Source organism: Macaca thibetana, chromosome 3 (assembly GCF_024542745.1).
Source record: "Macaca thibetana thibetana isolate TM-01 chromosome 3, ASM2454274v1, whole genome shotgun sequence".
Taxonomy (NCBI): domain Eukaryota; kingdom Metazoa; phylum Chordata; class Mammalia; order Primates; family Cercopithecidae; genus Macaca; species Macaca thibetana.
The window spans coordinates 37,655,483-37,668,810 of NC_065580.1; the positions used below are offsets into that span (position 1 = coordinate 37,655,483).

At 34.1% G+C, this 13,328-nt stretch overlaps 1 protein-coding gene across 2 annotated transcripts in view; it reads left to right on the plus strand.

Moving 5' to 3' along the window:
• FAM3C (FAM3 metabolism regulating signaling molecule C) overlaps window positions 1-12,116 on the plus strand; it is a 47,530-nt gene extending 35,414 nt beyond the window's left edge. For both annotated transcript variants that reach the window (XM_050785076.1, XM_050785077.1), the window contains exons 8-10: window positions 1,002-1,086; window positions 9,727-9,853; window positions 10,443-12,116. In XM_050785076.1, the coding sequence (XP_050641033.1) occupies window positions 1,002-1,086; window positions 9,727-9,853; window positions 10,443-10,532 (302 nt within the window). In that variant the 3' untranslated portion in view covers window positions 10,533-12,116. The remainder of the gene's footprint in view (window positions 1-1,001; window positions 1,087-9,726; window positions 9,854-10,442) is intronic.
• Window positions 12,117-13,328: the final 1,212 nt, after the last annotated feature.

Here is a 13,328-nt window from a genome sequence, read left to right on the forward strand (position 1 = left end):
TTTGATTCAGTAGATAAAATGAGTAGTGACTGTAATATTTGCTACAATTAGTTTGGCTTTTAGTGATCACCTAACCTATATTCCTTCTCCCAGTTTATAGCAAGTGATATACCTAAAATATCCTTTAAATCTGTGCGTATATGTATTTTTAGATTTTCTGAAAGTTACAGATATCTTTGAGAATCGGAGAAAAGCTGTGTATCCTCTTTCTAGTAAAGAACCTATACAAACAATGTTATGCTTTTTTTCGTTTTGGGTATGTTTGTTTTGTTTTGTTTTGTTTTGAGACAGGGTCTTACTGTGTCACCCAGACTGGAGTGCAGTGGTGTGATCTCAGCTCACTGCAACCTCCACCTCTTGACCTCAAAGCAGTCCTCCTGCCTCAGCTTCCTGAGTAGCTAGGACTACAGGCATATGCCACTAAGCTCGGCTGATTTTTAAATGTTTTTGTTGAGATGAGGTCTCACTATATTGCCCAGGCCGGTTTCAAGCTTCTGGGCTCAAGCAAGCCCCAGCCCTGACCTCCCAAGGTGCTGGGATTACAGATGTGATTCACTGTGCTCAGCCCATACAAACAATTTTACATACACTTAGGGAGTCCAGAAACCTCCCATGCATAAACTCCTTAAGTTTATGCATGGATCCCAGAATAAGGTTTTTCAGGATCTCAACTGTTCAAATCTGAGAGATCTCTAAATTTCTTACTTCATAAGTCATGCTTTAACATGACTTTGCTATGGTATTTTTCACTTAGCCCCAGGAATATCAGTACAAAAGACACAGGATAAATCAGGAATGGGAAATTGTAAGTTGATGCTGGGATTATATTAAGGGACAAACTTAACAGTTTTTAAACGCTTAATAAGATATTTCTGTCTTTTGGATTACGTTGGAAATTATTGCTTTACAGATACTTCATGTTTTATAATATTACTTTTAGAGATAATCAAGATGGTTATTCAGTCATTTTTTAAAAACCTCAACCCTTTCTTTTTCTTCAGATGTGGCACCATTTATTGAGTTTCTGAAGGCCATACAAGATGGAACAATAGTTTTAATGGGAACATATGATGATGGAGCAACCAAGTATGTAAACTTGAAACTTTACAGAACTTTTTGGAGCTATAATTTGTAATTATGAAAGCAATACATTTTCATAAAAAAAAAAATCTGTAACATAAAGCAAAGTAATCAAACTACCAGATAAACACAACTTAACAATTTTTTTTTTTTACTTTGCCTCCTTCCTGGTTTTCTGTGTAAATGTTTATCACCCATATATTGTCATGAAATTAGAATCACATCGTATATAACATTTTTTATGCTTTCATGTTCTGCTTTTTAACATTCTGAAATTGTTTTTCCTGGCATTAATATTCTTCAGTAGCATTTTTATGGTTCATCAGCAGTTGTGGGCTCACCTTTATTTAAAAGTTTCCCTATTACTATGTCATTAGGGTAAATTTCAAGAAATTGAGCTAATTGTCAAAGATACAAGTGTGCTGTATTTTAAATAAGTTTAATAAATAATACTTTAACTTTTTCTTAAAATAGTATATGTTGTAAAAATTTGGAAAATACAGAAAAGCGCAAAGAGACGAAGTTCCAGTCCATCTCACTACCCACTGTAAACATTGATGATATTTTAGTTTCCATTCCAGATGACTTAACACACATGTTTTTTTGGCTTTAACTATTTAGAATGCTAGTATTTATAGCACATCTCTTCACTTATGTGGTGAATATTTCCCCTTATTAGTAAATATTCTTTATAAAAAAATGTTTATGCCTGCCTAGTCTGCTTTTTAAAATGTCATGATTTATTACCTGTTTAATGGGCTGCCTATTGCTGGACCCAGGCTAGTTCCAATTTTCGTACTTAGCAAAATATACTATCTTAGAAATGTTTAAACAGTCCATATCTATTTCTTTAAGATAGACTTTTTTTTAAAAGTAGAAATGATCAATTAAAGGATGTGCAACATGTTTTTAAAAATGGATTTTTAAAAATTTTTTACCAATTTTATATTTTTCTCAGAAGTTCCATGGCACCGATTGTTAATATTTTTAAGTTTCTATTTTAAGAGTTTGAAACGGTATCTTAGTCTACTATGCCTTTATTATTGAGATTGGATTTTTTTCACAAGTTTTTTTTTTTTTTTTTTTTTTTTTTACCCTTTTATGTGAATTGTCTTTTGACCATTCAACTTGGCCTATATTGACTTGTAAGACTCCTTTATGTTTTAAGGATATTAACCATTTCTAATGTAAAAATAAATATATTTATTGTACATTATTTGCTTTTAATTGTGTTAGTGTAGGGTGCCTTTTGAATTTTAGAATTTTAGACTGATGCCTATATAGTCTATGTATTTTTCTATCAGTCTGATCTACTTGTATACTTGAGAAGTATTTTTCCACCTCCAGATTAGATATTTAGTAGATTTTTCTCTTCCAATGATTTTACTGTTTTCATGTATTTTTAAAAACCCATTTGTAATTTCCCCATGACATACAATGCCTGTGTTCTTATGTAGATGTGGCTTTATCTCTGGAATTTCTGTTCTGTTCCATTCACTTGACCTATTTATCTCTGTTCCAAAAAGACACTATTTCAATTATTTTAAAATTGCTTTATAAAAGTAATTGGACTTAATGCCTCTCTGGTTGAGATTAAATCCCCTTTAATGTTCTTCTTTCTAGAAAAAAATAATTTTTTCTCTGACTTTTCTTAAGACGACTTATCAAGGATAAAAAACATCCTTTATAGATTTTAATTGACAGAACCTTAATACGACAAGATTTATACAGAAATGTGCCACGTCTTTTTAATGTATTGATTTTTATAAATGTATTATTTTATAGCTATATTATCACAGATTTACATGAAGAAAACAGTGCTACTTTATAAATGGTTGTAAGCTTGAAGTAATTTCATTGGCATTGTGCATTTTATCGGGTTCAACTAAGAATATATTAAATCCAAAAATTGAAGGTTAACACAAAACTTGCCTATTCAAGCATTTTCATCCATTTAAATAGAATGAAACACAATGTAATTAGGCTTTCATCAGAAAACAGGTAGCTAACTGTTTGCTTTTGCTGAGAGAATAGGCTATTATGTGTAAAATTTGAAGTTTTAACATTAAAAAGAAAACGCCCCACTTTTCTGAATTGATAAACATGACCTCCTTTTTTCACCAGATTATTTTGTTATACCTGATGGGAATCAGAATTGCTCCCCTTAATCTGCTAATATGCCAACAATAAATTGTAACCACAACTAAGAACTAGGGGAGGAATGATGTTTACTTTTTAACTGCTATTTTTTTGGTGCCCATTAAATGCACCAAAAGCAGCTTTGGAAGAGAGAGTTCAACCTCTAGGGCAAAAGGAAAAATCTAAACTTTAATTTCTTTACATTTGGTCACCTGGTCAATATATGATTCATCTTCTGTGAATTTAAATGAATTGAGTTGTATGAGTTTGGGGCACATGAATTTATATTTCAAATATTTCCTTTCTCTAAATACTGGTAAAAGAAATTATAAGCATCATATCTTTTATACTGAAATGGACAACATCCTTACGAAAAGCAATCTACATCTATTATATATAAATACCTTTTATCTTGGCAAGTGTCTTGATTGTGGCACATTTGCAGTGATTTACCAGTTGTGTTATATACCCTCTCTTATATATGAATAGAAATCTTGCTTACTGCTGCTGATGTGTTATGGCTTTTCCTTATTTAAGGCCATTGAATTTTACCTCATTTTCTTCCACTTATACTCAAAAAAGTTAAGTGTGTAAACTGAATGTCCCAGCTCTGTCCAAGAGAGAAAGTTGGGTGGCATGTTGACCAGAGAAAGCAGTACCCAGCTCTCTCTCTCTCGTCGTCTCTGATCCTAGTTTCTTTTAATCATAATGAGCCCGTTTTGCAGTGCTGTGAACTTTAGCAGATTGACTAGGACTAATCTTCATCACATTATTTCCCAGAGTGTGTTTGGTAGAACCCCAGTCCTTTACAGGTACATGTAATGGTCAAAGAAGTTTGAGGATGGTGCCTTATATTTTACCCCTTTTGGGGATTCACAGTGAATGGCTCTGAAGTTCTGCCCTGAAGAAACTTCTTTTTCTTTGTTAATCATGGTGTTTCTTGATTCTATGAAGCCCATTTAAAAAACAAGATAGAGAAAAACTTAAATCTAAGAAAACTTACACTTCAGGGAGTACAGTTATCTAATGATGCCTACTTTCCACCCCGACCCTTACTAAAATGAGTTGTTCTTTGTTTGTAAAGGAGAGAATGGTTTGAATGAGCAAGCTAAACTTGCCAATTGTATTCTTCCTTTTGGAGAGAATACTCTATGACATGTTATGCCTAAGTGAAGGGCTTCAATATGAATGTCTTAGAGTAAGAAGGGATCTTAAAGGTCACCTAAAGCAGCATTGGAGCCTGGGCAAGATTCCCTTGTTCTCTATGAATACCTCTACTTAACCCCCTACCTACTTAATGTGTCAGTACCCTTTTATTTCTCCATTTGAAATAGATCGAAACAAAATATTCACAGGACAATGTTATGTTCTCAGAGTGGTCTCCCTCTAAATTCTGCCTGATGTTCTTTAATTTGGATAGATGGAACAACAAAACAGTAAGTGTATTCCCCAAATCATTTGATACTTCAGGTATTTGAAGCTAACTGGTATTTTTCTTTTAGTTTTCTCTTTTTCCGGCTTAATACACAGGCTCTTTTAACTTTTTATCATGTATAGCTTCTAATTTGTTTCATCCTCCTGGCTGGATTTCTTAGGCATTCTCTAGTTGATTATTGTCTGTCTTAAAATGAATGCATCACATCAAACACAGGGTTCCAGATGTGGTCTGGCCAGTACAAGGTACAATGCAGATGCTAGCTTACCATGTTTTAGAGATTACATTTCTTTGAATATTCTTGCAGACTAGAATTGTATTAGTTTTCTTTAAACAGTCACATTACATTTTTGGCACGTGAGTTTTTGGTCAAGTTAAATTCTCAGATCTTTTTATTTGATCTCAGGCTTTTTTTTTTTTCCTAAACCACTGTCAAATCAGGTCTTTCTCTTCATTCAGAACTTGATTTTGTTTAATCTAAATGAAGGCCTTTATTTTCATTTATCCTTGTTAAATTTAATTTTGCTGATTTAGGCCCACTTGGTCTTGATTCTGACATTCGTCCTGTGAAGTTTCCATGATCCAGGCTTTGTACTCTCTCCAAAGTCATGCTTATGTCTAAATAAAAGTCATTGATAAAAATGTTTACCAAGTGTGGTGTGCCACCCTGCTAGAGGCTTCCTCCAAGGGATGCATCTTTTAATCAACTGCAGAAACTACTTTTCAGACAGCTACCAGTGTACACTACCAGGAATACCATCCAGCTGCTATTTCATTATTTTATGCATAGAGGTTATTTTCCAAGATTTTCATATGCTCACTTGAAATTCATGGACTGTGCTAATTACAATACCCTGATCTATTGCCTGAAAACCTCTTCAAAAGCTGAAATAGTTGAGATGACGTTCACTTGGCTTTACTTATTTCCCTCTCCTTCCCACTAGTTTCCCTTTGTTCCCCTTTCTTTCCTTATTGCTTTGTAATGCTCGCAGGATCTTCTTGTCATCCCTTCAAGGATTTTGTTAGGAATTCACATTAGTTTTATTGGACCATTATTTCTAAAATTTTCTTGCCTTTTTTGAAAACGGGGATATTTTGCTTTTAATGTCTTAGCATCTCTCATTTTCCATGATCCTACTGAAATAACTGACACTACCTTGATGATTATTTCAACAAGTTCCTTTACAATCTAAAAGTGTGGAGCTGGGGAGGGGGTTTACAGGACTGGAGGCTTAAATTTACTTTAGAGCATTTACATGGACTTCTTGAGCTACTATTCCCTTTTTATGTTGGTCAAAGAATGTTTGCCTCCCTGGAAAAGATAGTCATGCTTTGATCTGATGGTATATCATTCTCGTGAAACAGTGAGTCCCTTTGTTATTCACACTTAGTAGCAGAAGCTGTTTCTGTGTGTTTTAATAATTTTATGAGTTTCATCTCATTCTGAGCACTACGGGTGTTCCTGGTGAGTAGTATTAAAAATGTTGTCATTAGTAATGTGGTTTGCTTTGTATTTTTGCACACTTCCTTTCTTAAGTTTGAGCCCATCATAAAACATTCCTTTATGGTAGCACTGATTTAGAAACTATGCTCCATTTTTTTCTGGGAGTGTTAGCAATTATATAGTGAAAATTACAGAGTTTTTCTGTTTGTTTTTAAAGAGTCGTATTCCCTCATAGAAATTTCTAGTCTGAACTTTGTATAATATGTTCTCTTTAAAGTCTAGGCTGGGTCGCCATTTATGCCTTATATAGTTAGCATTTCTTACTCTTCAACGCCCTGAGGTAATATGGTGATTTTCTTCCAGAGTTTCTGGCATTTCTCCTTCCCAGCTTGTTCTTCCCTATTAATCAGAATTGAGCCGTTAATATTGTCCTTCTTGCTTTCTGTGCTTCCAGAAAGGCAACATTGGCTTGGTTTGATGGTGCAACTGTAGGACTGTCCGACGTGCCTCCTTTCCCAGCAAGGATTGAGGCAGAACCCACAGACCCCTGTGTCCAGTTCTCACTTCCCCCCTTTCTAGTTTAGATTGCCTCTAGGCAGCAATTGTCTTCTAGCAAAACCTGATAGCGTTCTCAAACTCAGGGTGCTGCTATGTGGAATAAAAAGCTTGTATCTCCAGCCTTTATGCTATATAAAAATATATTTGCTGCCCTGACTTTTTTTAAAAAGGGGCATTTTGACATTTCCTGTCTATTCAATTAAACACTGGCTATGTTACATGATTTTAAACTTTTGAAATGTAAACGTTTTTTTACTTAAATAGAAGATATCTAAAAATAATAATAAAATTATCCACCAAATTCTATATAGGCAGATCAGAAAGTGTTCGAAGTCATTGACAAGATCATCTTGTTGTAAAACTCTAATTAGATATACACAGGGCTATGTGTTAGACGTCCCCCAAATCACCCCCAGTTTTGACAGTTCTCCAGTAGGTCTCATGGCTGTGATTTGTTAAAGGAAAAATACACAAAGCAAAATCAGCAAAGGGAAAAGGTTCATGGGACAAAGTCTAGGGGGGAAAAAAGGAGCCTTCTCCCAAGTGGAGTCAAACAGGACATGCTTGCTTCTTCCAACAGCCAGTTAGGACAACACACGGGAAATGTTGCCTGCAAGGAAGCTTATTAGGGACTCAGTGCCCAGGGATTTCATTAAGGGCTGGTCATGTAGGCACCCTCTGCCTAACCTGTTCCAAAATACCAGACTCTCAGAGAGAAAACAAGTGTTCAGCATAAATTGCATTGTTTTTCTCCACAGTTTAGACACAGTGAACCATTCTTAACAGTTTTGAAAATGATAGGAGCCCTCCCCAAATCCAAGTGGCCAGATGCCAGGCAGGGGTCAGTCTTGCCAGTAGGCCTTTCTAAGCTCAGGCCTGCTCTGTTAATGCGTATCTGCACAGAATCTCATTATCTTCTAATGGAAAAGCAAGGAAAAAGATTAATGGAGTTAAAACATAAAGCTCAGTCTTTAAGTTTCTCCTAGATCTCTGGCTTGATTGTAAGTCAGCTTGGTTTATTTATACAGATCCTAATGGTCACTTCTGAAATTCAGGAGTACAAAAATCAGAATGCCTGACTGCCCTTCAACATATTTCTTAGTTGTTGCAAAATTCTTGGATAAGATTTTACTTTTGGCAGGGGGCTAGACCTGCATTTGGATAACCTCCTACTTTGCAGGGAGTTTTTCCTGTATAAAGCAATCTCTTAACATTTGTGAACCTCACATTCATTATTTCAGCTGTTTATGAGCCACCCTAAAGACCTGTGAGATCTCAGTTATAATTTTTTTGAGATGTAAATGTGAATGGAACCCCAAAGCCTCTGCAGGAGGCAGTCCACTTAGCTGACCACTGAGCCTACTGCCTGTGCTCTGCACATTTCAATACTATTTATTCTTGTTACAGCAGCAAAACTCATCGCTAGTGCTGATGATGCAAGTGTGAACTTCTATAAGATAATTAGAACATTTGGATAAACTACACAAGTGGAATTTGACAGTCTTTTAGATCCATGGCATCCCAGTAGCATTTGGAAAAGAAAACAAGGTTCAGGTGACAATTTTGGGGCATTTCCCTCTAGCACAAAGGTTGCTTATCAAGTGAGCAAACAAGTGAAAAGTGATGGATAATTCATGTAAGGATGGGCACAGGAAACGGCTGCAGAGGAACTGTGGAGGGAAAGCCAGCGCATATGCACAGATTTCATGTGAAGTCTTCACAATCTTCACAGAGGCTGAGATTGGTTCTTCTGCACAGTCATTTCACTTCTTTTTAGTTCACTTGGCTATAAATGTACCACTTTATATAGGAAGTGAATCTGAAAGGCTAAATACTCCACAGGCTATGGCTTATTTTCTTGTTGATTCTAATGAACTTCCTCCAGGTGGACAGCAGTGCCCAGGCTGTGGCCAAAACAGCTCCACAGACCCCACGGATGTGGCTCACATCAATCACGAAAGTTTAATGATATATGTGGTTCTTTCCTGTTTTATGAAGCTTTTTTTAAGAAACCATGAGTATCCCTTTTTCTTTAGTTAAATGAGAACTGTTCTATGTAGTGTTTCTTTCACTAAGATATTAAAGGAGCTAACTGATACTAGCATGAGATGTTTGAAAGAACACTGTAGAATGAATAAGTACCTTCCTCACTGACTTTCCTGCTGTTTGAAAGTATAAAACTTGCCTTGCCTCAGGTTTTAGCAGAACAAACTTCTCTGAGTGACTTATTAGAGCTGTCTTTTGTGCAGTATATAGGACTCGGTGCCAAATAGGTGTACAGGTGGCCCTTAGTTAATTTCTTCTTCTTCTTCTTTTTTTTTTAAGCTCTCTAGCTAGCATTTATCTACTGAGTTTCTTTTCTCCTTAGAGATAAAGGAAAGAAAATCATTGAACATTAGGATGATCACTTACACAAAATTTTTTAGTGACATCTTTCAATTAGTAGTTACCCTAGTGGTTGACTTTTGTCACTGCTCCTCTGCTAGTAGACATTTAGCTGCTGTGTGGTTAATATTTTCATTTTTATTAAGTAACCACTTGGCAGTTATCCCTGAAGTACAATTTATATCCCTGTTCTCAAAATTCATTTTGTTTTAAATAAAACGTAGTGTTAGAAACATATAGATTTTTGTCAGCATTTACCTTTATTCTGGTCAAATGTAATTTACAGAGGGTTTAGTGGAGATTCAAAAAGATTATTAATTTTATAAAAGTATTGATTGCTTAAGACCTTGGATTAGCCTGAGTAGACATCTACTAACTGTGATATCCCTTATTTATTTGATGAGTATAATTTAAAAAGTTAAATGAAGGTGAATTGTTGTGAAATAAAAACCTAACAGGTACTTTCTAATAGAATAAACTTAAAACTAATTGTTGGATTTCATGTCTTTTGTCACTAAAGAATTCAACTGGTAGAAATGTTACTCTGTGACAAAAAAGTTATTTTCCAAAATGTTCTGTTATTTAGTCTCATTTTGTCTCATGTTTTGTGTTAATATCCTAGTGAATCAGTATTTGCATACAGTACCCTCTGTTTATTGTTGTATTCTTTCTCTTCCTCTTCAAGACTCAATGATGAGGCACGGCGGCTCATTGCTGAATTGGGGAGCACATCTATTACTAATCTTGGTTTTAGAGACAACTGGGTCTTCTGTGGTGGGAAGGGCATTAAGACAAAAAGCCCTTTTGAACAGGTTAGTGTCTTAGACTCTCAGAATTAACAAAAACAAATTCTATGAAACCTTACGGTACATATTCCCATCCCAGCTATTTGAAAATCAGATAAAGCAGATAGTAAATATGATCATATATTTGTCATAAATTCTTGGTAATCAGTTATTTGAAATAACCATCGTACTTTTCAATTCAAAACTTAAAAATTCTGCACGGGAATATTTTTTCCTACAGGACAATGCGTTGGAATAGGATTACCTATCTTAAGCCTTTTAGGAAGCTTTAATTATTAAGGATTGTAATTGAACTTTGGATTTTAGAATCAGGTAAGTTTGGAAATATTTTAGAACTTAGCAGGATGTATGTGTTAGTTTTTGACTAGCAAATAATCCTTTAAAAGCATCTGCAATGTATTTTTTCAGCTGTTAATTTGAAGCTCTGCCATGTATGTGATAGAGCCTGAGGGTCACTCATTTAATATCTTGACCAGTAATTTATATGAACTCATTGTTGACATGAGTATTACTGAAATGAGAATGTGTAAAATGTTACTGCAAATCAGCAGTTTACAAAGGTTTGTTAAACTGTATTATTACTGTGTTCCAATAGCACATAAAGAACAATAAGGATACAAACAAATATGAAGGATGGCCTGAAGTTGTAGAAATGGAAGGATGCATCCCCCAGAAGCAAGACTAATGGAAATGTGGAGAGAATTGAAGAAAGCGCACTTTCACTATTAATGGGAGAGCTGTGTGTAAATATTTTAAGAGCATGCAGCCATCTTTGTGTGTGCATGAGTATTGTCTCTTTTGATATCAGGATTATTTATTGCTAACGTAAATAGATAGCATTGTAAATAGTCATCACAATGATCAAATCACTGAACCATGTCTCTGCACATTTCCCTAAAAGTACAATGTTTAGACTGCTGTGGTAATACATATTTTAAATTCTAAAAGCATACCCAATGTGTAACTGAACAGATCGTGAAAAATATATTGATACATATACTAGTTGCTGTGAAAATATCATGGAATAACATGGATTTTAGGGTGGATACTTTATTTTCTTTTATACCTCTATATATTGCCTTGTGATGACATTATCTTTTAAATTAAAAAGAGATTTGGCTAGTTGTGTGTGTAATGTTACTTTACAGTCCGACTCTCCTGATGTACCTCTTTTCATGATCTTTTTCTTTCCTTCCCAAGAAACTGAGGAATGTTTAATATGAAAACACACATTGGATATGTGAAAAGCACAACAAAATTCTTAATGTACACAGTAAAAAGTAAATATATAAATGTAGATGGCATTTAGGACCACAGCTTGCTGGATTTGTGTTAGCTATTGGAATAACTTGATTTTGTATAAGCTATTTAGAGTGAGGCTGGAGGTGGCAGTTTTACAGAACTGGAGAACCAGGCCAAGTCCCCTCCCCAACCTAATTAGGTCATTCAGGACAGCTAAGTCAGTATATTTAGAGCAATACTAGCATATGTTTTTCTTAATTGTTATCAGCATTGACCAAGTGGTTTGGAAGGAGGCATGCTTTAATATCACAATAATTTTGATTTGTAAACCAAGAAATTAATCCTGTGTTTATCTAACTTCATAATAGCAGTTATTGCCCGAAGCTATAGTGGCATATTTACAAAAGTTCTTATTACTGAGTGGACTGATAACATTTAAAAAATAATTGTGTTTGACCCCAAATGACTTTATACCCAATTCTACATAAAAATATAGAAGATCTATCTTTTTTGTTACTTTCAGATGTTCACTAACTCAGTTTTTAAGCAGACGTTTTCAGGGCATTAAATATATGTTGTGTATGAAATATCTCAAACTGGAACATAAATTTAGTGATCAAACTGCCATTCATAATGTAAGGCGACACTTAAATTTTGAACCTAAATTTTAGATGGATTGTATAAAAAATCCTAAAAGCAGTATCTGTTATTTAGCTGTAAACCAAGTTGGAAGCTATTCAGATAATTTCTTAAATATTGATGAACTTTGGAGTACTGTTTCTTCCTTCAAACTGAATGTAATTCATGAATAAATGCACCTTATATGTTTAAACAGTTTTTGTATACTTTTGGGATTTTTGGTGCTTATATGCTAAATCACATTCAGCATGTGTATTTTGACATTTAAAATACTTCTCTCAATTCTGTAAATTAAAGGAATAGTTATTTTACAGTTCTAGGGATTGTGAAATAAATGTCACTTTTTTAAAAATAATGAAAATAAATACTCTTGGTTTTGCTTTGTGAATTTTTTTTTGTATTTAGCAAAGTAATACACCTACAGAACTTCACAAAAACTCACACAAGGTTTTTCAAGTATTTATTATACTAACTTGGAAAAAAATTGTTGCTGTGGTTAAAAATAGTAATATCCAAATGTATCTTAACATGTAAGAAGTTAAGTAGATGGCAGGAAAAGCCCTTTTATTAAGACTGTAAAAGGATAGATTTTCCAGATATATAAAATGTCAAAAGAAGACAAAGATTGGTTATGTAACTGGTGTGGTTTCCTTTTGTCTCAGTTCAATCTTGTATAGATTGTGCCAACTTAACTTGAAAGCAATAACTTTATACTACATTTTCAGATACCTCTTTAAAATCGGTTTTAGACATGAAACAGTGCTCATTTAATGTTAAGAATTTTCTTTGTTAAATTAACATTGACATAGTTTTGAAATGGTGCTTATGGGCTTATCAATGCATACTTTTTATTTGTAATCCGATGCTGTCCCAGAATAAGTGTATTGTAATATGAATGTTAAAATTGAACAGAGAAAGCAGGAAAATAAGTGGTATTTGGGAAATTAAAGAAAAATTGAACCAGAGTCTTTATATTCCTGAATTTAATTGGATTAATGTGAAATTTATCATTGTTCTTTCTATATTTGACTTGTTTTTAAGTGAATCAGCTATTTTATAATTTTATGACAGATCAAAGCTGAGTTCATTTAGCCTGTATTGCTCTTTATACTTTAAAAATTTACATAAATTATAAATAACCTGACCAACAAAGTTATAATTTCAGTTTGGTCAACAAACTGTCCCTTAATTGAATGCAAAATGTGCCGTATTCAGTTAGTAGAGCAATTAAAAGTGGAAATTCATTTAGAATAATTTTTCAAAGGAATATGAGAGAAATTGCTTGTGTTGATTAGGGAGAAGATTTGCCATTTAAACCTCTTCAATTATTTCAACCTCTTGTACAGCAATAAATCCATGTAAATTTAGAGCTATAGAGTAACAGATTGCACCTTTGCATTCTTCAAAAGGATTCTCTCTTCAGAATGATTTTTCTACCACATACTTGATTTTTGATGAGCATATGCTATAACTAGTTAATTTCTATTTCCCTCAAAACTCTCTCAATTTAAGCTTTTCTCTGCTTGCTCCTTATTGTGATCCTTTTTTTTTGAGTTTCCAGTCAAAGGCTAGATGGAGTGAAAAGTAAGCAGGCGTCGAG